This window comes from Nothobranchius furzeri, chromosome 3, assembly GCF_043380555.1.
Source record: "Nothobranchius furzeri strain GRZ-AD chromosome 3, NfurGRZ-RIMD1, whole genome shotgun sequence".
In the NCBI taxonomy this organism is placed as follows: domain Eukaryota; kingdom Metazoa; phylum Chordata; class Actinopteri; order Cyprinodontiformes; family Nothobranchiidae; genus Nothobranchius; species Nothobranchius furzeri.
Genome location: NC_091743.1, coordinates 68912462 through 68932941, shown reverse-complemented (window position 1 = coordinate 68932941; position 20480 = coordinate 68912462). Strand labels below are relative to the sequence as shown.

Below are 20480 nucleotides of genomic sequence, written 5' to 3'. Positions count from 1 at the left end.
AGCATCCTCCCCACCATCTGAGCCAACTCACCACCAGGTAGTGGTCAGTTGACAGCTCTGCCCCCTCTTCACCCGAGTATCCAAGACATGCGGCCGCAGGTCAGATGAAACAACAACGAAGTCGATCATCGAGCATTCATTTTGCAGAACTAATCCAGCAAAAATCTATAAAAGGTTATAATATAGAGAAAAATTATGCTGCGCTAAAAATCTATTAAGCACTCAACGGATTCTTGAACACTAGTAAGACATCAGCCAGAAATCTGGCTTATCGATTTCTTTGTTTTCTTCGGAAGAATAAAGTTGGTGATTGAACGTCCAATCCTTCCACAACAGGTCATTTAGGGTCAACAATCTCCAATAAAACAGACATGAATGTGAACAAATCGTTCAGGCTTTTGTCTGACTGTGTAAATCCACGTTAAAACCATCAAAGCACCCCTGCAGTATTACCCTCCCTAAAACAGGTTGCACCTGTATGTAAACAACAATAAAAGGTGTCGTACTGCTAAATTTGCTGTTTTTTAAAAACGTGTGTGTCTTAGCATCCAGAAACTTTAAATACATTCTCTTTGTCCAGCAATTTGTTGTATGAAACTATAACTATTTTCATATATATTAACTATCTGCACCCAAACATTACAAAGAAAGTTTCCTCTCCAATAAATAAAAAAACAATTCTTAAGTTTTAATAAAGAAACACGATACTGGCCCTTAGACCAACTCTCTTCCTTGTTGACTTCTGTTTTGGTGCTCTTCCTGACAGCAACGAGCCTCCGTAGAGCAGCAGGTAGAAGATAAAGAGTGTGTATCTGTAAACATCTGAAGGGCATGTTTGTACTCACGCGGACACTCAATCAACTGTGGGGTTCTAGGTGAGTCTCCTCCACTGTTGTTGACATGACAGTTGTCTGACAGAGACACAGAGGACCACAACCATCAGACTGGAGCCGGGCAGAACTTAGACCTTACCGACTCTGCTCATCAGTACCAGATAGAGCTGGACCTCAGACACAAACGTGATCTTTGTTTGAAGCAGGGCTTCTTAATCTCATTATTATTTGTATGATAGTATAAAAATTTTAAATCAGAAAACAAATTAGTTGAATGCTGATCTTTTACATTCATACATACGTTTGTATAAAGACTAGGGGTGTAACGATACATGTATCATATTCAGAGTTCAGTAAGGGACAGAGTGTACCAGGTTCCCCCACAGACATGTAACATTAATTTTACCCAACAACACATGCAGCTGTGTCCCAATTCAGAGGCTGCATCCTTCGAAGGACCCGACCTACCCGGTCTAGGGAGGCTGGTGTCGGTACCAGACACCAGTCCTTCGTTTACTGAAAGTGAGCGACTGTGAAATTTGAAGGTCTAGCCTTCAGATTTATCCCTGCCCTAACATTGGCTTAAGTATCATCGCCTAGCAACCATGACAATGTTAAATAGAAGTTCATACTTAGCAGTGATGCAGGCTGCCTCTGTCCCCATTAGGTCTGGAGGCAAAATAAATAAAGTATTTTGAATTGAATTGAACTGCAACTACCAACAGATCTGTCCTTTCAGCAGACAATGTGGACAAATTCATATTTTTATCAAACATGTGATGGTTGAATGAACCTGATCAAGGCTACAAGCTGGAACTCCTGATGCTGCATTAAGAAAATATAGAAAGTTAATTTCCTAAACTTTTCAAAAATTCTGCCTGATGTTTCTGTTACAGCTGAGAAAATCGAACCGTGACATTGAAACCGAGGTATGTACCAAACCGGGATTACCCCTTCTTTCCACCGGAGCCGTCAGCAGCAAGTTACTGCAGCAGCACGTCTTGCTCGCGTAAGCTGCTGCTTGGCCCTTCCCACGAGACGCGAAGCAGCAGGGGAGCAGCTGTCACCGACAGAGCACGAAGTCACATGAGTGACTTCGTCAGTAAACACAACAACAAGCAGGAGAAAATTACAACATGGTTTGTGTTTTATGTTCTGTCCGTTTTATAATCGCCAAAACGGACCTGAAACACAAAGGAGACCGCTAGCTAGGTGATAACTTCTCACGGGGCCGCACAGCTAGTCACTTTTTTTTAAAGTAAAGTAACCGGAAGGCAGTACGTTTCTTTATTCTGAAAATCTCGGGAGCTTCGCTCCGTTTCCGCATCCGATTTCCTGTCTTTCCTTCCCCAAAAATGTCGAACTTGACCCGTTTCAGAGGTGTCGCGCGTAGAAAATAGAACCAGCGCGTAAGGGCCGTGACATGCTGCTCCTGAGACGCGGCCGACTCGCGCTGCTGACGGCTCCGGTGGAAAGAAGGGTTTACAGGCGTGCCGTTACACCCCTAGTGAAGCTCTCAACATTGTAATTTCCTGGACTGAAGAAGCAGAATCATAATAGAAAGATTGAAGCATAAATCCCAAACAGTAATGTTTTATGAGTAATGCCACAGTGAGGACAATGAGACAGATAAAAGCAATTAAAGCATGGCAGTGCTGACGAATTATAGACAGACAAAAACTAGATGGACAGACAGGCGCTGGCCAGACAGATGGGGAAGAAATCAAAGATAAAAAAGCAACAACTTGTTTCCGAGAGTAAAACACGGTGGTTCTGGTACCAGAACTCCTGCCAGAACAACAAACAACTGCAGACTAGCCAACCGTTTTACATTGAGATGTCTTTTGTGAGCGTGAACACTGAAACTAATTCTCAACACCCAAACATTATTTGCTTCACAACTGAAACAAAGAAAAGCATGAAGGGATTATTATTATTAATCACGTTTCTTCTGGACAGAGAACTCAAACAGGCAGCCTAATAAGCAAACCCGTTTCTTATATTTACATTTCTACTAAATTCCTCTGGAACCAAACTTTGTTCCACCTTTTAAACATGTTTGTTTTTGAATCAAATACATCACTGGTGATTAACATGAACTCTTATCTAGTTTTCTACATTTGTTTTTAACATAAATCAAATTAACAAACAATCCCTAGAAAGAACTCAAATATAACATTGATTCCTTCTTTATTTGAAAGCATAAAGGGCTTATTGTCTTTCATTCTGAAGACAAAAACGTGCTTGATATTTTATTCTGTTATGACAATTAAACTAACTACCATCAGTATCTGAATCCCGCTCATCTTCGTCTTGGCTCTCAGCCGTCTCCAGGTTCAGTTTGTCTTCGACAGGTTCCTCTACGGGTCCACGGGAGACCGTGTCGACATCTGTCATGTGACCAGATCAGACACACACCATTTTGTCGGAGGCTCTACCAGCTACACACATGCACAGCACAAAGTCTAAATGATGGAGGGCTCCTGAGAAATGTGGCTGCTGTGGCAAAGTGAGCAGTGAACAGTCACCTAAAAGGATGGCGTCGACATTCAATCACCAGGAGTCAATCAGTGACCAAAAGCTTCTTTAATTTCCCCAAGAAGAATAAACAAAAGCAGTGGACAGTTTGAAAACTGTGGAAACAACCCAGACTATCAAACAAGCCCATTAAGAGTGGACAACACGTCCCCACGGACAACCCTTCTCAGACTGAAACACACCCAGTGGCTAAAATAAATGACTGTGTTGTTTTAGAAACGCAAAACATTCCCAGAGACTTCGAAAATCCAGTTAGATTGATTTTAGCGACATGGTCACACTCACAGCTACGTTTTAAACCCACTTAGTGGGAGAAAAAGAACAATTTGTCTTTTTTTCTAATAAACATTCATGTGGACGATGACTCTGGCCTCTTACAAAGCTTTGTGTTTTTGACTGGTTTTTATTTAATGTCTAGTTTCTATATTTAATTGTTCTGAAGCCTGATATAATAAAATATTCTAATGTGAAGAGGAAACATTACTCTAAAACAAAAAACAGTTCTTTAGATCTTTAATTAAAAACATAAAATGGGGGGAGTTTGTGTCTCTCCAAGCCTGTAAAACGGAGTCAACACACTTTCAGGTGTTTGTGGATTTATCTGTAATCTCTTTATGAATCATTTCTTGTCCTATTCCTGGAAGACAGGCTGAGTGTGAACATCCCACCACCTCCAAGATGAAAACAGAAGATGAACGACCAGAATCCCACCGTAGGAAACAAATGAACAAAGAAGAGCTGCAAGAACGGTGAGCAACAGGAAAAGGAATATCATGCAGCAGGGTGGCATGCATCGTTAGTGCAGGATGAACGTGTGAAGTGAACGGCCACAGACACACAACCTTTGTCTCACAGCAGACTGGAGACACGTGGACTCACCAAGACTGTTGTTCTCTTTAATGCTTTTCTCTTGTAGCTGTTCTAACCGCACTGTAAACAACAGCAAAGTAGTAACTTACAGAAGTAGATCTGATGAGACACTGCTGATCCAGCTTCTGATCTACAAGTATTTGTCTTCATAGTGTCACATAGCACAGTGTTTCCTAACTGGTCCTCAAGGCACACTGTCCTGCATGTTTTCCATGTTGTCCTTTTTAAACATCAGTGTTTCCCTGCTGCCAGACACCTGACTTAAATGAATGAGGGATTAACAGGCATCTGCAGCACTTGATGTCCTCCTGAGGAGGCAATAAGGTGTGCGGAAGCACGGGAAACATGTAGGTCAGTGTGCCCTGAGGACCAGGGTTTGGAAACATCAACATGGAGGACATGATTCACTTTGAGGTTAATTATGGAAATTATGATAAAATATATGATTAAAGGTTGGATTAAAGAGGTTAGAAGTAAGGACAAAGTAAATCTGTCAGGGTAACTGTCTGATGAACTAATTTGTACCTTGGAGGGCCGCGAGTCTCTCGTTTGTAAAGTCGTTGTCAGCCTGCAGAGCCTCAATACGAGCCTGGAGAACCTGCTCCTTCTCCTCCATCTCTTCAATTCGCATCTCCATCTCCCTTTTCTCTGTTGCCCCCTGCTGAGTCAGCTCCTCCTGCCTGCCCTCGGCTGCCTGGAGGAGAAGAAAAGGAGCAGCAAAAATCAGGAAGGGGAGACGAGTGTGAAGCAAACCAGAAATAAAACAAGCAGATGAAATAAAAAAGAAAAGAGTTGTTTTGAAAGATAAAAGAAAGAAAACATGAGGTAAGAAATAAAATAATACATTTTAGTTTTAAACACACAAACAAAGCTTTCAAAAGACGTTTCTATGCTGACTTAATTCTCGTTAATCCTGACCTGTTTGTTTAGGTACCTTAATTTTGTCAGTGAGCTCTTTGATCTCGTTGACAGCAGCGTTGTATTTGTTAGCCAGCTCCCTCAGCTCCTCCTGGCCCCTCTCTGACATCTCCTTCAGGTGGGTACACTCATCCTCGGTGTTACTGAGAGCGCGCTGCAGAACGTAACAATTTTTTTTTATGAACAAACAGCAGCTGTGGTTCAGTGACACAACCATGTGGTTCAACCTATGAATCCTCCACAGCATCAGTGGGTGAGACAGAGACATCACGCTGCCTCTAATTAGCTCAAATTGTCTTTGTGGGGAATGAAAAGTGCTGCACCTCTACATGAGTGCAAATATGGGCATTAAACTAGGTTGTAAAGCAGTCTGCAGAGGCTAGATGAGGTTAAAGGTTATGTTCAAACTGCCGGTCTTAGAACTCAAGTCTGATTTTATGCTGAAATGCATTTATCTGTTTGTTCCCATTGTAACTAAAACAAAACAGCAATTAGACTCGTGTTATCAGTCTACAGCACTGAAGAGACCCCAGGTACACAAGATGTGATGTCACACGTGACTAGCTCTGTTCATGCGTGCGAATATGAATGCTGCACATGTTGGTGTGTTTATCAGTTGTGCTATCAGAGCTGACAGAATCATGACTACGTGGTGAACAGAACCGTGTTTGTTTATTGTTTACATTTATGATTTTTGCCTCCTCTGGTGAAGATTTGAGTCGCCAGCCAAAGATCAGGGATGTGAAAGGTGGATGTAACGTGACATGAACGTTAAGACTGAGATATGTACCTGATTAAGGATCTGATGTGAAAGCGGCTTAGATTTGAAAAAGTCAGATTTGTGACACTTTTATTTGCTGTGTGAATGTGGCTATTAACCCACCTCAACCTCTGACAACTTCCTGACCACCTCAATCTTCTCCTGCAGGACTCTCCTCAGAGACTCCTTTGCTGTTGTCTCATAGTTGTGTTTGTCCTCCTGAAGAGCCAAGAGCTCCTTACGGATCCCTTCTTCCGTCTGGGACTGTGAGAGAAAACCACACATCAATACTGAATGGTAACATGCTGATTTGAGTGAGCTAAATGTTTGACTGTGTTCACCCATCACCTTAGAGTACGCCTGTAACTGACTGCCCATCACTTCCAGTCTGGAGAGGAGGCGGTCCTCATCGATCAGAGCCTGGATGAGACAAACTAGTTACTGTGGTTGAAAACTTCTCATTTAATGAACTTGAACTCCAGACAGAAAAAGCATTTATTTTAAAGACAGCAGAGAACAGGTCTACTGAGGATAAACCCTTACACTTGGTATCTGTTTTGTCTGTAGGATGTAGGTGAAGAAGGAAGGTGACCGTTTCCTACCTGCCAGCTGCTCTCCGAGGCCTCCTGTGTGGTGCTTAGCAGGCGCTGCAGAGTGGCCAACTTCTGCTCCAACATCTGTTCTCTGTGTAAGGCCTCCTGCAGAAACGAGACAGCCAAGAAGAAGGAGTTCAATACCACAGAGAGATAAATAACATTCATCGGTCTCGATGTAGATCCACAGACCAACCAGCAGATGTCAGTGAAGTACCTGTAAATACTGGGAGAGCTGGAACAGTTCCTGAGAGTACATACTGGGAGTGTTGGCTGCAACCTAGATAACAAAAAGCAATAACAGCTCATCAATAGTTTGTTTGAACTGAAAGGTAGAGGTGCAAGCTGTTTACAGGCAATCAAATAAAACAGAAATAAGAAAAGAAATGTTTTCAACCAGGTGCTGGTGGGGTTCTGGAGCCAGTCTGATACTGGTTTAACTTCAGAGCAGAGTCAAAGCAGGAATACTCTTCCAGTCAAATTTTTGAACTTCCTTTAGGAAAATTCTGATTTTCTGTGTAAGATCAAGCGTCAGTTGGGTCAATGAAAAAAAAAATAACACGATGGTCACAGAAATAACTTGAATCTGACAAAGGTAATAACTAATAAAAATTTTATGAAATGTAACCGTTTCATTGCTTCATTGCTTTTCAACCATGCTTCAACAGAATTATAAAAAAACAAACACATGGAACAGGCCTGAACACATATGATGTTACCCTGGAAAAGACTGAGAATTATGTGACAAAAGTGACATGTTAATTCAAGGGGTGTCCGCTAATTAGCGTCATGGGTGTCTACAATCTTGTAATCAGTCAGTAGACCTACACATATAGGGCTCCAGGTAGTCACTGTGATGTCTGGTGACATGGTGTGTACCACGCACAACATGGATCAGAGGAAGCGAAAGAAGGAGTTGTCTTAGCAGATTAGAAAGAAAATTATAGACAAGCATGTTAAAGGTAAAGGCTATAAAACCATCTCCAAGCAGCTAGATGTTCCCGTGACTACAGTTGCACATATTATTCAGAAATTTAAGATCATTGGGACTGTAGCCAACCTCCCTGGACTTGGCTGCAGGAGGACAATTGATGACTAGTGAAAGAGACAGATAGTCTGAATGGTAACAAAAGAGACAGGAAAAACATCTGCAGAGATTCTAGGTGAACTTCAAGCTCAAGGAACATCAGTGTCAGATCGCATCACCTGTCAATGTCAGTGTCAAAGTGGACTATAAGGGATATGACCAAGGAGGACACCCGTTATTGAAAACAAATCATAAAAAAGCCAGACTGGAATATGCCAACCTGCATGTTGAAATGCCCCAAAGCTTCTGAGAGAATGTCCTATGGACAGATGAGACAAAAATGGAACTTTTGGCCAAGGGACATCAGCTCTATGTTCACAGATGGAAAAAATGAAGCATATCAAGAAAAGAACACTGCCCCTACTGTGAAGCATGGAGGAGGCTCTGTTATGTTCTGGGACTGCTTTGCTGCATCTGCAACAGGGTGTCTTGAATCTGTGCAGGGTACAATGAAATCTCAGGACTACCAAGAGATTCTAAAGAGAAATATGCTGGCCAGTGTCAGAAAGCTTAGTCTCAGTTGCAGGCCATGGGTCTTGCAACAGGACAATGACCCAAACCACACAGCTTAAGACACCCAAGAATGGTTAAGAGGAAAACACTGGACTATTCTAAAGTGGCCTTCTATGAGCCCGGACCTCAATTCTATTAAGCATCTGTGGAAGGAGCTGAAACATGCCATCTGGAAAAGGCTCCCTTGCTCATGATGAGTGGGCCAAAATACCTGCTGAGAGGTACAGAAGTCTCACTGACAGTTACAGGAATCATTTGATTGCAGTGATGTTAGTTGGGGTACCATCGTTTTTGTCCAGGCCTGTTCCATGAGTTTATTTAATAATTCCGTTGAAGCATGGCTGAAAAGCATTGTGTGACTTTCACTGGTTCAATTTCATAGAATTTTTATTTATTATTTCTTTTGATTCAAGTTATTTCTGTGAACATTGTGTGTTTGCCTTTCATTGACTGAAGGGCACCAACTATTTGGCCCATGTCTAGCAAAAGGATTCCTCATTTCATTGTACATCTAAAGTTTGACAGCCTGCCGATGGGAATGATCCTTCCAAACCAAGAAGACTTTTCCGATATTGACGAAAATTAGTTTCAATGTGTGATGTCTAACTGCCGTCTAGTGGAATAAAACAAGGTTTATTTAACACAGTAAAATGAAAACAGCGACTGTTTGCAGCTGCGTTATCTCAGCTGAATGAGTGCTTCTCGTCTGAGACCAAGGAGCATCAACAAATGAGATGTGGTTCAAATGTGATCACAGTTCCTTTCAAACACATCAGCCTACATTTCTCAAACAGGCTACACTGAGGCTCTGCTGTTCTCGCTGTGGAGAGGAGGCAGAGGATACAAACATTGTACACTGTTGCACTACACACAATAAACTATTAAGCCTGCCACTGTTACATGTTTGAGAGGATGCACGACCGTGCTTTCGCTAGGAAAAAAAGAGCTCATAATCGTACATGAATTTTTCTTGATAAAACTGTTACTCTGTAGAAAACAAGTACATTTGTTTGGAAACAACTTTTACAGGTTTTTCTGGTGATAATTCACTCATGAGTTCAACAACAAACACTAAATATGATAAATACCTCCCAAAAAATAGTAACATCACTTGAGTGGTATTTAAGACGTTCAACCCGCTGAGTTTAGGTTGTACAATGTGAACAGAACAGAATCAGATTAAAGCAGCCAGACAAACTTGTTTTACCAGAAATTAAAGAACGCAGCTGAACTAGAGCTTGGTCCATTTGATGTTCTCAAGTCTAATCTTGAGTTAGAAAAGGACAAGAGTGAAGGGAAATTAAAGAAGTCGTGGCATTTCAGAGCAAGGAAGATAAATCGTGTTGGATTTACTGTTAATCTAAAAAAAAAGATAAAAGATAATTCAATTTTCCCTTCATTTAAAAAATGTTTAGACTGAAGGTAAGGTAATATTAGGATAAGTACAGAACTTTTATTTAATAACTATTAAAACAAAAATTATTTAAAAAGGTCGCACAAAGGCACAAAGTGTATAAAACGGAAAAGAATGATTTTTTTTAATCTAGAAGTAATGATTGTGTTCATCTGTAGCTCTGACCAGCATTAATCCCTGCATTCCTCTATAAGACGACTATTTGTGTGTGTGTGTGTGTGTGTGTGTGTGTGTGTGTGTGTGTGTGTGTGTGTGAGTGTGTGTGTGTGTGTGAGTGAGAGAGAGAGAGAGAGCAAGAGAGAGAGCAAGAGAGAGAGAGAGGGGGGGGGGCAAATACCATATGTGTGTAATAAATTAATTGAAACAAAAACACCAGCAGATGTTTAGCAACATGTTCACCTTAAAACTGGACAGGAGATAAGAAACTAAAACAGACTTCTGGTCTTACCTTGTCTACAGGTAGTGGTAATGGAGCCTGGATGACACTGAAAGTGGAGAAAAGGAGAGAAAACAGTTTTTCACCATGGAAACAGCAGAGTGTAACAGAGAGAAACTGCAGTGAGACGATGTTTGAAGGTCCTGTGGCATTTGGTTTTCCTATTCTGCTTCAGCTAAAACTTTATTCTGAATGAAGAATACAACCTCAGCTTCAAAGTGGCTTCAATTAATGAATGAATGGTTTATTTCAAGCCAAAATATCAAGCAAAAAACACAACAAAAGATACAGTACACAATTATTTTTATATTTGAAAATACAGAAAAACAAAAACAGCTTAGAAAAGATGGGGATAAAGATAAATCTCTCTCTCTCTCTCTCTCTCTCTCTCTCTCTCTCTCTCTCTCTCTCTCTCTCTCTCTCTCTCTCTCTCTCTCTCTCTCTCTCTCTCTCTCTCTCTCTCTCTCTCTCTCTCTCTCTCTCTCTCTCTCTCTCTCTCTCTCTCTCTCTCTCTCTCTCTCTCTCTCTCTCTCTCTCTCTCTCTCTCTCTCTCTCTCTCTCTCTCTCTCTCTCTCTCTCTCTCTCTCTCTCTCTCTCTCTCTCTCTCTCTCTGGAATAAATCAATGCCATATTTACATAATATATACAATAGAATATAATAAATAGTAGAGTATGGGATAATATACATTACCCATACCCACATTATACAATACCTTAAATACAATTAGTCATCATCAACTTGAACACAGGTAGAATCATGCAGTAATTACACTACGCTCGAATAATTTAAGTTGTAGTATAACAACACCAATTTAGTTTGTTGTAAGGACATGCCTAAATAATAAATAGTATAATGTATACCTTATACACCAAACAGTACATGCAGACAGCAGTCAGTCACTAGGGACACATACAACAACATATAGCTATCTCATTATATAGTTATTATGCAATTTTGATTATTTAGTGGTTCTTGTCATTCGTTTCCCAATTCTTGTACTGAACAATCAACAAAGATTTCATATTAACCAGCTTACTCCTCCTAACAACACTATCAACCATCCACCTCCACTTCTGGGCAGTGAAGACAGTCTCTCCTTCTCCATCCTGTACACTATCACATGTACAATTACATTATAATTTATTCATCTTTACAATTATTATTAATCATCTAAATCATCCATTTTCAAATTAAAGCATCAGGTTTTAAAAGCAAACTTGACAGTTTTACTTGCTTGTAGCACTCCCTAGTGTCTATTTGTAGAACCAAAAGTGAAACCTATCTCCTCGCTGTGCGTTTGCCTTTTTAACACCTTGCTGAAGCAGCTGAAATGTCTCCCCATCCTTCATTAGTATCTACAGGAACAATTCATAACAAATCAACTGTTCATAATCTAAAACATACAGGAAAGGTGCTGGAAGCAGACTGCAGCGCCAGGTACGTCAGCTCCATTTTTTTCTAAGCCTAACAGACTTGACAGGTACGCTGAAATTGCAAGTGCAGTAATCTGGCCACAGAGTGCAGTGGGGGTCTAGGTGGCCTTTCATTAACCCTGTAAAGGGTCATTTTAGCACATACTGCTCAAGAAAATGATTAAAAACAAGAAAAAGATGCATAGTATTTAATGTATTTATTATGTATAGAAAAGTATATGGTCACAAAATACGACTTATTTCTGACTTTATAAAATGCATGGGGAATAATTCCTGACAGACCAAGCCACAATGGAAATAAAGCCTACTTAGCCCATTTGTGATTGTGGAGACGTGAGAAAACCGCAGAAACGGTGATTAGGCTTGACCACGTTTCTTTAAAACGCAGTGAAACCCAGTGATGAAAGAGAGAATCCTCTCATTCAGAAAAGCGCAGGAAAAAAGTGTTAAAACACTTCTGTCAAATCTCCTGTTGTGTAACGTTTGTTTAGAGGTGGCGTTCAGAATCATAACTGTGAGCAAATAGCATCACAGTCCAAGAATAAAACAGTCTCACATGATCAGTGATGATCTGGACTCTGCCAGGTAGAGTTTAGCACAGATGCAGAGTGCAGGAAACCTTTATATGAGCAAAACTGTCATAAAGAACTAAGAAACATAAAAAACCAGCCCGGTGATGCTTTACTTATCAGCAATCAAACAGTAAAAGACTATGTTTAAGATGCAACATCTGGCTGTAAAGTAACTCCTAACAATTGAGAAAATTCTTGTGTTTTTGGTGGACATACCGTATTTTCTGGACTATAAGCCGCTACTTTTTCCCACGCTTTGAACCATGCGGCTTATAATGAGGTGCAGCTTTAGACAACCAGAAAGGATGGATGCTGGAAAGTCTAATGAAGGAATGTTTAAAGGAGTGCTACGGAAAGCGCCCAGGAGGATTTTTTTCACAGTAAAACGGCGCTGCTTGTTTTCCCAGCTTCACCCCGGGATGATGACAGCAACACGGAGAGCGACACTGACATCGTCACAGAAAAGGTATGTGATGAAGCTCTTCTGAGGCTGTTCAACTCCGACACTGAAGAAGATGACTTCAGTAGTTTTAGTGCGCAGGAGTACGATGAATAAACTAATCAATAACTTTTCTGTTTAGTTTGATACTGATCAGTTCAGTTACATTCAGTTAAACTACGTTTTCAATTCAGTAGATATCTGCGGCTTTTAGCCCGGTGCAGCTTATATTGAGGTGCGCTCTATAGTCTGGAAATTACGGTATATAATACATCTCTTCTCATAAAAAATAACACTCATCTGAATAGTTTTGCTCTCTTGTACATTATGGCATGTGTTAAATCAGGATCAATGGGATTATTCATCGCTAAAGAGAAAAACTAAAAAATTTTTCTCCACATCTACCAACCACCAAAAACAGAGGGAGGCAGTGAAGATCATTCAGAACATTAAGAGGTACAAAATATAACTTAACTTGGTGGTTAATGTTCAACCACCAGACAGCAGGCGCAGTAGCACTAGTGCCACTTATTCTCTCTGATTTTATAAATCCTCTGTCAGGTTTTACGAGTCGTCAATCACAGTCGTACAACTTGTGCTGCATTTACATATGAACGGACATCCTAACAGCAGTTAAACATGACATCAGCACATCAGAAATGTTACACAAATCCTTTAATGTTGAATCTCTCAATAAAAGAATTATAAACATGAGTCAAATCTGAACAATCAGACGATGGAGACAAGTCTCAGGGTAGCACTGAGCTGCTAACATCACATCATATTTGTAAAGGTCTTTATTGTTCTTTTCAGAAGCGATAAAAGAGAAAGCTATCTGGTAGCTCACAAACCACGTTGAGTCAAGTAGAACAATCGGTGCAGAGTTTGTCCCAGTTCTCTGGTCTGTGTTTATTTCTGTCCTGCCCCGAAGAATGACCAGTATTTAAGTAAGATTGATGAAAACACGATCCCGCTGAAACAGCTGACTGTTTGGTTTACATAGTAAGAGATGTAAATTTGAGTGACCAGCTCTTGTTTCTATTTTGAGACTTTTCTAAGCCTTTCTGATGTTTCAGGTAAAACCTCTGGTTTTCCATCAATCAATCAGATGCAACAACTTGTTTATGTTGGAAATGTACAACTTGTAGCTGCAGCGTTGGATTCAGGAATACAAATTACAAGATGAGTCCAGATTGTTCCTGAATTCAGTCAGAAAAAATATTTTTAAGACCTATATTACAAAGTTGTAGTTTTCAGCTGTTAGTTTCAGTTTCTCATAACAATAATAACGTTGACCTCTTGAGAGCCTGTGGCCACATATTCTTACAATTACTTTATTCTCTTCAACTTAGAATTTTTTTATTATTTAGAGACACTTGATGATACTAAGTAAAAATATTTCTGTTTTGTTTCATTTGTTTCTGAGTTTTGTCAAAATGTAATAAAAATGTTTGTTTTGGTTATTGTTCACATTTAAATGTGTGGTTGACTGAAAAACATTTTAATGTTAATTAAAAATTAATGGCATGAGGATGTGAATGTGAGTGCATATGTGGTATGTGTTATATTTATTTATTTTATATCTTGTTTTATCCTCATTTATTTCTTGTTTTTATCATTTTTATGTACCATAAGAGATGGCACCACTTTTGAAATTTCGTTGTACTTGTACAATGACAATAAAGGCATTCTATTCTATTCTTGTATTTTTTATTACTATTGGTCACCCAGAGTTTTTGATCCAATCTGAACATGAAAATAGTCCCCTACACCTATCTCCTGCATTAGCTTCTGATAGAAAACAGACGGTGAAACTCTAGAATTAGAAAATTCTGACAGATCTACGTCACACCGTTACTTGACATTCATGGACTCACCCATGTTGAATCGGGAAGGCTGTTGTTGGTTTAGCGTCCAGGAAACATCAGAGAACATCTCAGCTAGTTTAAGCTAACCGTTAGCATTAGCAACTCCACCACACAGCGTAAGGTCCTCCAGGTTCGCGTTATTTGTGGAGATAAAACATTCAGTAGCAGAGTTGTGCTGTTGTTATCCAATCCTGGGGAAGATGTCCAAATATCAGAAAATAAGACTCCAAAACCTGCCATCTGAAGCTCTGCTGTGATGTGGGCAATACACCAAACACAAATTTAGGTCTCAGGAGGTTAAAACAACTAAATGAGATTGTCATAGAAGAAAAACATTTCAAAGTTTTCCTAAAGGGAGTAGCATTTAGAAAAGTAACCAAACGCAAAACATCAAATATAAGTTTAATTGTGCAAGTATATAGGAGCCGATTGCAAAGAGTCAGGTGTTAACAACCCTGTTCCAAAACAGGTCTACCACCAGAGAAAATCCTTCACTGAAGCTATAGAAGACTTGCCTAGTGAACTAGACCAAATCCTTGCTTTGCAAAGTTTGGTCTAGGAACGCTCCAATGGAACCTCTGCAGCCCCTAACAGCATTCTGGCTGGCCAATCACAGCTCTCTAGAGGGGTTTCAAACACAAAGAGCTGTGATTGGTCCATAATGGTCGGCCAACCATAGTGCTCTATATGCTTAGTGAACAAATCACAGAGCTTTATCCACTTTGTGGGCCAATCAGGGCACTCTATATGCCTGGTGGGTGGGATGATGCAACAGAGTGAAACAAGATGGCCACAGCTCGTTTGAAACGGCTTTTACATCAATTTTGGACTATTAGAACTTGGGCTTCATTAGAATCAGGAGCAGATAGATGAATTTAAGTGCTTTTTTTAAAAGAAAAAAATGTGTTTTCTCCTTCTTCAACTGTGGACCGATAGCTGTTGCAGTGAGTATGTCACATTCATTGTCCAGTAGCATGCGGAGATCATTTGAAAGACAACGGTAGAACCCGCCCCACAACAGAGAGCCTTCAATGGAGCGTTTCCAGACTAACTAATACATTTATTTAGTCTGGCTTGTCAGGCTAAGACCTTTCTAGGGAACGTTTGGAAAAATTCAAGAAAAGGCCAAAGAGATTTGGCTAATTAGCTCATTTTAATTACAAGGGCTGATATTGGTGCTTCACAATACAAGTTTAAACTTTTTTTTTATATAAATGATGCAAAGAAAAATGAAAACACTTATTATACCAAGCTAATCAATGCCCCGAGACTGCACAAACCTGCAGAATGAGGTAAAAACTAAAAGTTAAAGTTTTACAGCAAAGACCGTCAGAGCCAAAACAACAAGTCGTTCTGAGTCGTAAACATCGATGGCAGAGATAAGAGCACAAACGCTCCTTAATAAAACTTTTCCAAACGAGGGCCCAGAATCCACAGCATGACATCACCTACATCCACAGATCAACTGCAGCTCACCAGAGCATCACGTCTGTCCACACAAACAGTAAAAGTACAAACAGCCCACAGAAATCACTCATCCACGTCAGATCTAACTTGGAGTGTTTTGCATGCAGTCCAGAAGAGAGTCATGATGGAAAACACAGAAGTTTCCATCAGGGCCGAGCTCTGATAGCTGCTACTACATAGTTTTTATAATTCTGTCTGGACCCAGAGAACAACAGAAACTAGCTGCTATTGAATCCCAGAATCTTCTAGAATTTTATTTTAATTTTTTACCCAAAATTCTGCCTCGTATGTCTATGTTTTAAGACAAACTGTGTCTGGTAGGGTTTTAAGTAATGAAGAAAAAAATAAACATATTTCTCTAGTTTTGCTTCACCAGACTAAAACACAGAAGGATCTAATAAACATTAGACTTGAAAACTGCTGTCATTATTCTGTCACCAGTGTGCAAACTTTAAGTCTTCTTTGACTAAACCATGAGACCTACTGGAAGGCTTTACTACCTGCCTGAGATCACTACTCTAAAAAATCAAACTTGCTAAACAGGCATAAGCTTTGTTTCTCATGAAGCCACATAAGCTACATAACAACAAAAACTCAAGCCTACGCCACTGAGACTCCTACTTTACTTTGTTCAGTCAGCATCATTAAACCCCAACACTGCTGCTGATCAGAGCAAATCACAAATAAACTGTTTTACATTCATGGCAGGAAGGGAAACAAAGATATCTACAAAGTGGAACGTTACACTTTATGAAACACAGAATTTATATTTTAGCTTCTAAGCTTCTGAGAAGCCATCGACTCAACTAGGACCGCATGAGTTAAAGACTGACAGAAATTGGAAACGGCAGAGGCGATACCTGTCAGGTCTTCTTCCTGTGAGTGTCAGACACTTGTTTTTTTTCCTCGACAGGGCAAAGAGCGCCCTTTGGCCTCTACCTCCGCATGTTACAACAATGAATAAAGAAGCCTCTCCTTTTAAGCCTCATCTTCTGAGGTAAAAACAAACCGAGCAGCTAATTCCTTTCCTGCTTTTCCACTGAGCGTTTGTGAAGTCATTCCAGAACACAAAGTGTCTCTCTTTCTGGTTTGCTCCTCCCTTCTACACAAGCAAAGCAGCAAGCCATCTTCCTTTAACTTGTATTCAAGTAGCTCCGCCCCCTTTAGGAAGTAACTACAAGAAATAACTGAATCCATTGTTTTTAAAAAATTTTAAGATTTGCCATGTTTAAGAAAATGTTACAACATAAATTCCTTCTTAGATTATTTTCTTCTAGTGCCAAATACAAATTTAACAATCAGAATTTCTGCTCACCTGAGAGAAAATGAAACTGATTCATCCTTAGATCACATGACGAGAGATATGCGTGAATGTGGGTATTTGTAGGAAATGTAGATGGGGATAATGAAGTGATAAGGGGATCAAAAGTCCTATTGTCACTACCAAAACAATGGCCGATGATGTCAGCCTGTCTACCAGGTGAAACAGGAACTTGTCTCACATCTGTAAAGAAACAAGAACTCACTCATTTATACAGACCAACTACTTTCAATCTTTTATTTGCAACTTGCCTCAAACCATTATTCTCCTTGTTCCCTTCTGTATTAACTAAAGTGTGAAGAAAATAACTCCAACCTAAATCATGGAAGTATAAAGCTGCACATTTAAGCAGCTTCCTGGCAAAATAATACTAGTAACAACACAGCAAGAGCTTTTATAAGGTGAAAAAGAAAAAAAGAAAAATGTGTTCACACAGCTTCCTCGGTGCAACAGCACACAACTTCACAAAACTGACTCATGAACATAAAAGAACAAAGGTCTTACACCAAATCTTCTGTAATCTTTTCTTCTGAAGCAGCAACAGCCAACAGGTAAACTATTTCCTTCTTTTGAAGCTTTTAATAAACAGATCCCACCTTTTGATTAGGACTTTTCACACTATCAACAACTGTATAAGATGCATTTAACAAAGGTGGCTAATGCAAATACTAGCAAGTGGCATTAATCAGTCATTGATAAACAGACAACTATAAATTTATCTTAATCTTACTAATAGTATGGGGGGGGGGGGGGTAATATGGCGAGGCGCTAGCAGTGTTGTTTGTGATATGTCCTATGTGTTAAAACAACTTAATCTGTGACTGAGGTAATAGTGTGAACCGAGCTGCGTGTAGATGACCTTTGGGTTTCCAGACTGTGGAGTTGCAGGGTCAAAGGTCACAGTTAATGCTGCATCTTAGCCTGGTGATGTTGTAGGCCTGAGTTCATCAAAGAGGGCCACAGATACAGAAAAATGAATCCAGACACCTTTAATGACTGAATAATTTAAAGGTGAAGAATGTGTTTTAATTTAGAACCAACACAGGAAATGTCAAATAACAAATGCCCGTTTTCCAAGTTAGACTACAGGTAAAACCTTTGTTATGGAAATTTTATATTTCATTACTTTAGTCCTATTAACAGATATATTAACTGAATGTCCTGAAAGCATTCACACACACACACACACACACACACACACACACACACACACACACACACACACACACACACACACACACACACTTACTCTCTCACACATGACCCACTCCCATTCCTTTCTTATCTCCTCTGTATAAATAAACTCTGTGACCAGATGTTCGGGCCTTTGCCCTGCGCACTTGCCACAAATCATGATTTGGTTGTATGTCTGCCTTATTGCTTCTTGTCCCTCTCTCTAGCTGCAGGAAATGGGTTTATTGATAAACATATTGATAAAATCCCTAACAACCTTTAAAGGTGTAGTTCACTGAAAAAGCATTTTCAATCATTATTTCTGATTATGAGTCTCTTCGAGTTTTCCATGCAGGCTGAACATGAAAACAGTCTCCTACACCTATCCCCTGCATTAACTTCTGATAAAAGTAGACGGTGAAACCATAGTTTTAGAAAATCCTGACAGATCTACGCCACACTCTCAGTTAACATTCATTGACTCACCCATCCTGACTCAAGACAGGAAAAGCTGTTGTTTTAGCATCCAGGAAACATCAGAGCACATGTCGGCTAGCAGAAGCTAAGTGTTAGCATTAGCAACTCTGAAGCTACTTTCTCACTCCAGCTAAATTCTCCGTGCTCAAACAGGTGCTTCTGGGGTTTCTTGTCCCCCAGAAACCACTGCAAATGTATTGATTAAATGAGTGTTCAAACTGTCTTACTAGTTAAAAGTGTTGAAGGTAATTCTTGGCTGATAGAGTGCTCTTCAAGTCTGATAATTCAGGGTGGGAAAATGAGATGATGTGATCTAATCTTAACTACTAGATTATTTTGATCAAAAAGTTTTAAATTATCCTTGAACAGTGAGGTCCATGGAACTGTAATTAGCATGTAGCTAATCAGCATTTCATCACATGAACTAACAAAGCTGTTTAACACTAAGACTATATTATGCAAACAATAATAGAAACACCTTGTTCCTGAAACGGTTAAAGGCATGCTGCTTTATTGTAGTGTTCGGTATGATGGTAAAATGTGTTATGAAATTAACTGACTGTATTAAAGCATAACCAGATGACAGACAGTACTACGTTTCCCAGTGTAATTGTTTGGCACCTCCTGACTGAAAGAAGGCCAGGATGCTAGTCTGCATCATCACGACAGCTAAGCACCGGAGCAGCAGATGGCACTGCAACCCACAATGCAGTGCTCTTGGATCGCTTAGAAATACTTTCCACATGGCATCAACAGCCGCCAACAGCAAATACAAAGACAGACAGGTGGGGGACTCTGAGTACAGTAGGAAGCTCCATGCTGGGTCAGCTGATGGAGAGTGAAAGCCGGTTTCACTATAAAGAAACACACAATCACCCCCGTGAGGACAATTATCATGGTAAATAAGAAAAAAATGACACTAAACCAAAATCAGTTTTCACAAAAGTTAAATTTTCCTGACTAGTTGCTATAGGAATAGAAAAAAATATGCCTATCACATACAAGAAGAAATTATGTGTGCGCATGTGTGTGTGCGTGTGAAAACAACCAGACTCAACCTGAGGGCAGTAGTAAGACTAGTGGGAACATGTAAAGTTAGTGGATTTGTTTAGTCCAAATGTGCAGTCAGCTCATTTACAGTTTGATCCAAACAGACAAGTTGTGTGTGTTTAAAGCCATTAGAGAAGGATGCTTACTCGCTCCGCCGGCGGGCCTCCATCCCATCTGGTAGGAAGAGTTTGATTGCTGACACAATGCAGCCATGGGTGACTGACAACACAAATAATAACACTTCAGTACTGGTTGACAGAAGCCCACGTCATTTGTTGATTAGAGACAAAAATTCTATCAGCTAAAGAAAAATCAGCTCATAATCACAGCTATAATTCACCTTTAAGCTCACAGACTTTTGCTTGTTGAGACACTTTCTTAAAATGACTGTAATTATAATTTCTGTATTATGGGATGTAAAGCTTTCCCCTTCAGACAAAAAACCTGCTTTTAACCCCAAAATTCCACTATCTCCGCTCGCTTCCGAACTCAAATTATACTGTACCAGCTCTACAACGGCTCCGCTTCGGTGCGGAGACCTGAGGTGCGCAAACAGGCATGCGCGGGATTGTCGAGCTCTTGCGATACAGTCCGAGCAATAAACGCGGAAGTTAGATCCAAACACCCGTTGTGTGGGAGAAGCATCGAAATGAACTATTTAATCTGCCCATCATTTGTGTTGAGAGATCAGCAGTGTTTGGATCAACAAAGTGTGAC

The 20480-nt window shown here is 40.0% G+C and overlaps 1 protein-coding gene across 11 annotated transcripts in view; it reads right to left on the bottom strand.

Annotated features, from left to right (window-relative positions):
• slmapa (sarcolemma associated protein a) overlaps window positions 1-20480 on the bottom strand; it is a 66514-nt gene that overhangs the window by 19313 nt on the left and 26721 nt on the right. For 3 of the 11 annotated variants that reach the window (XM_070549463.1, XM_070549465.1, XM_070549464.1), the window contains exons 3-13: window positions 19910-19982; window positions 9975-10011; window positions 6730-6792; window positions 6522-6617; window positions 6268-6339; window positions 6043-6183; window positions 5176-5313; window positions 4767-4935; window positions 4251-4301; window positions 3116-3223; window positions 846-911 (exon numbers count right to left, since the gene is read on the bottom strand). In XM_070549463.1, coding sequence (XP_070405564.1) covers window positions 846-911; window positions 3116-3223; window positions 4251-4301; window positions 4767-4935; window positions 5176-5313; window positions 6043-6183; window positions 6268-6339; window positions 6522-6617; window positions 6730-6792; window positions 9975-10011; window positions 19910-19982 — 1014 coding nt within the window. Of the gene's footprint in view, window positions 1-845; window positions 912-3115; window positions 3224-4250; window positions 4302-4766; window positions 4936-5175; window positions 5314-6042; window positions 6184-6267; window positions 6340-6521; window positions 6618-6729; window positions 6793-9974; window positions 10012-16602; window positions 16744-19909; window positions 19983-20480 lie in introns of those variants that run through there. The other 8 variants (XM_070549468.1, XM_070549469.1, XM_070549473.1 and 5 more) reach the window with 5 other exon arrangements.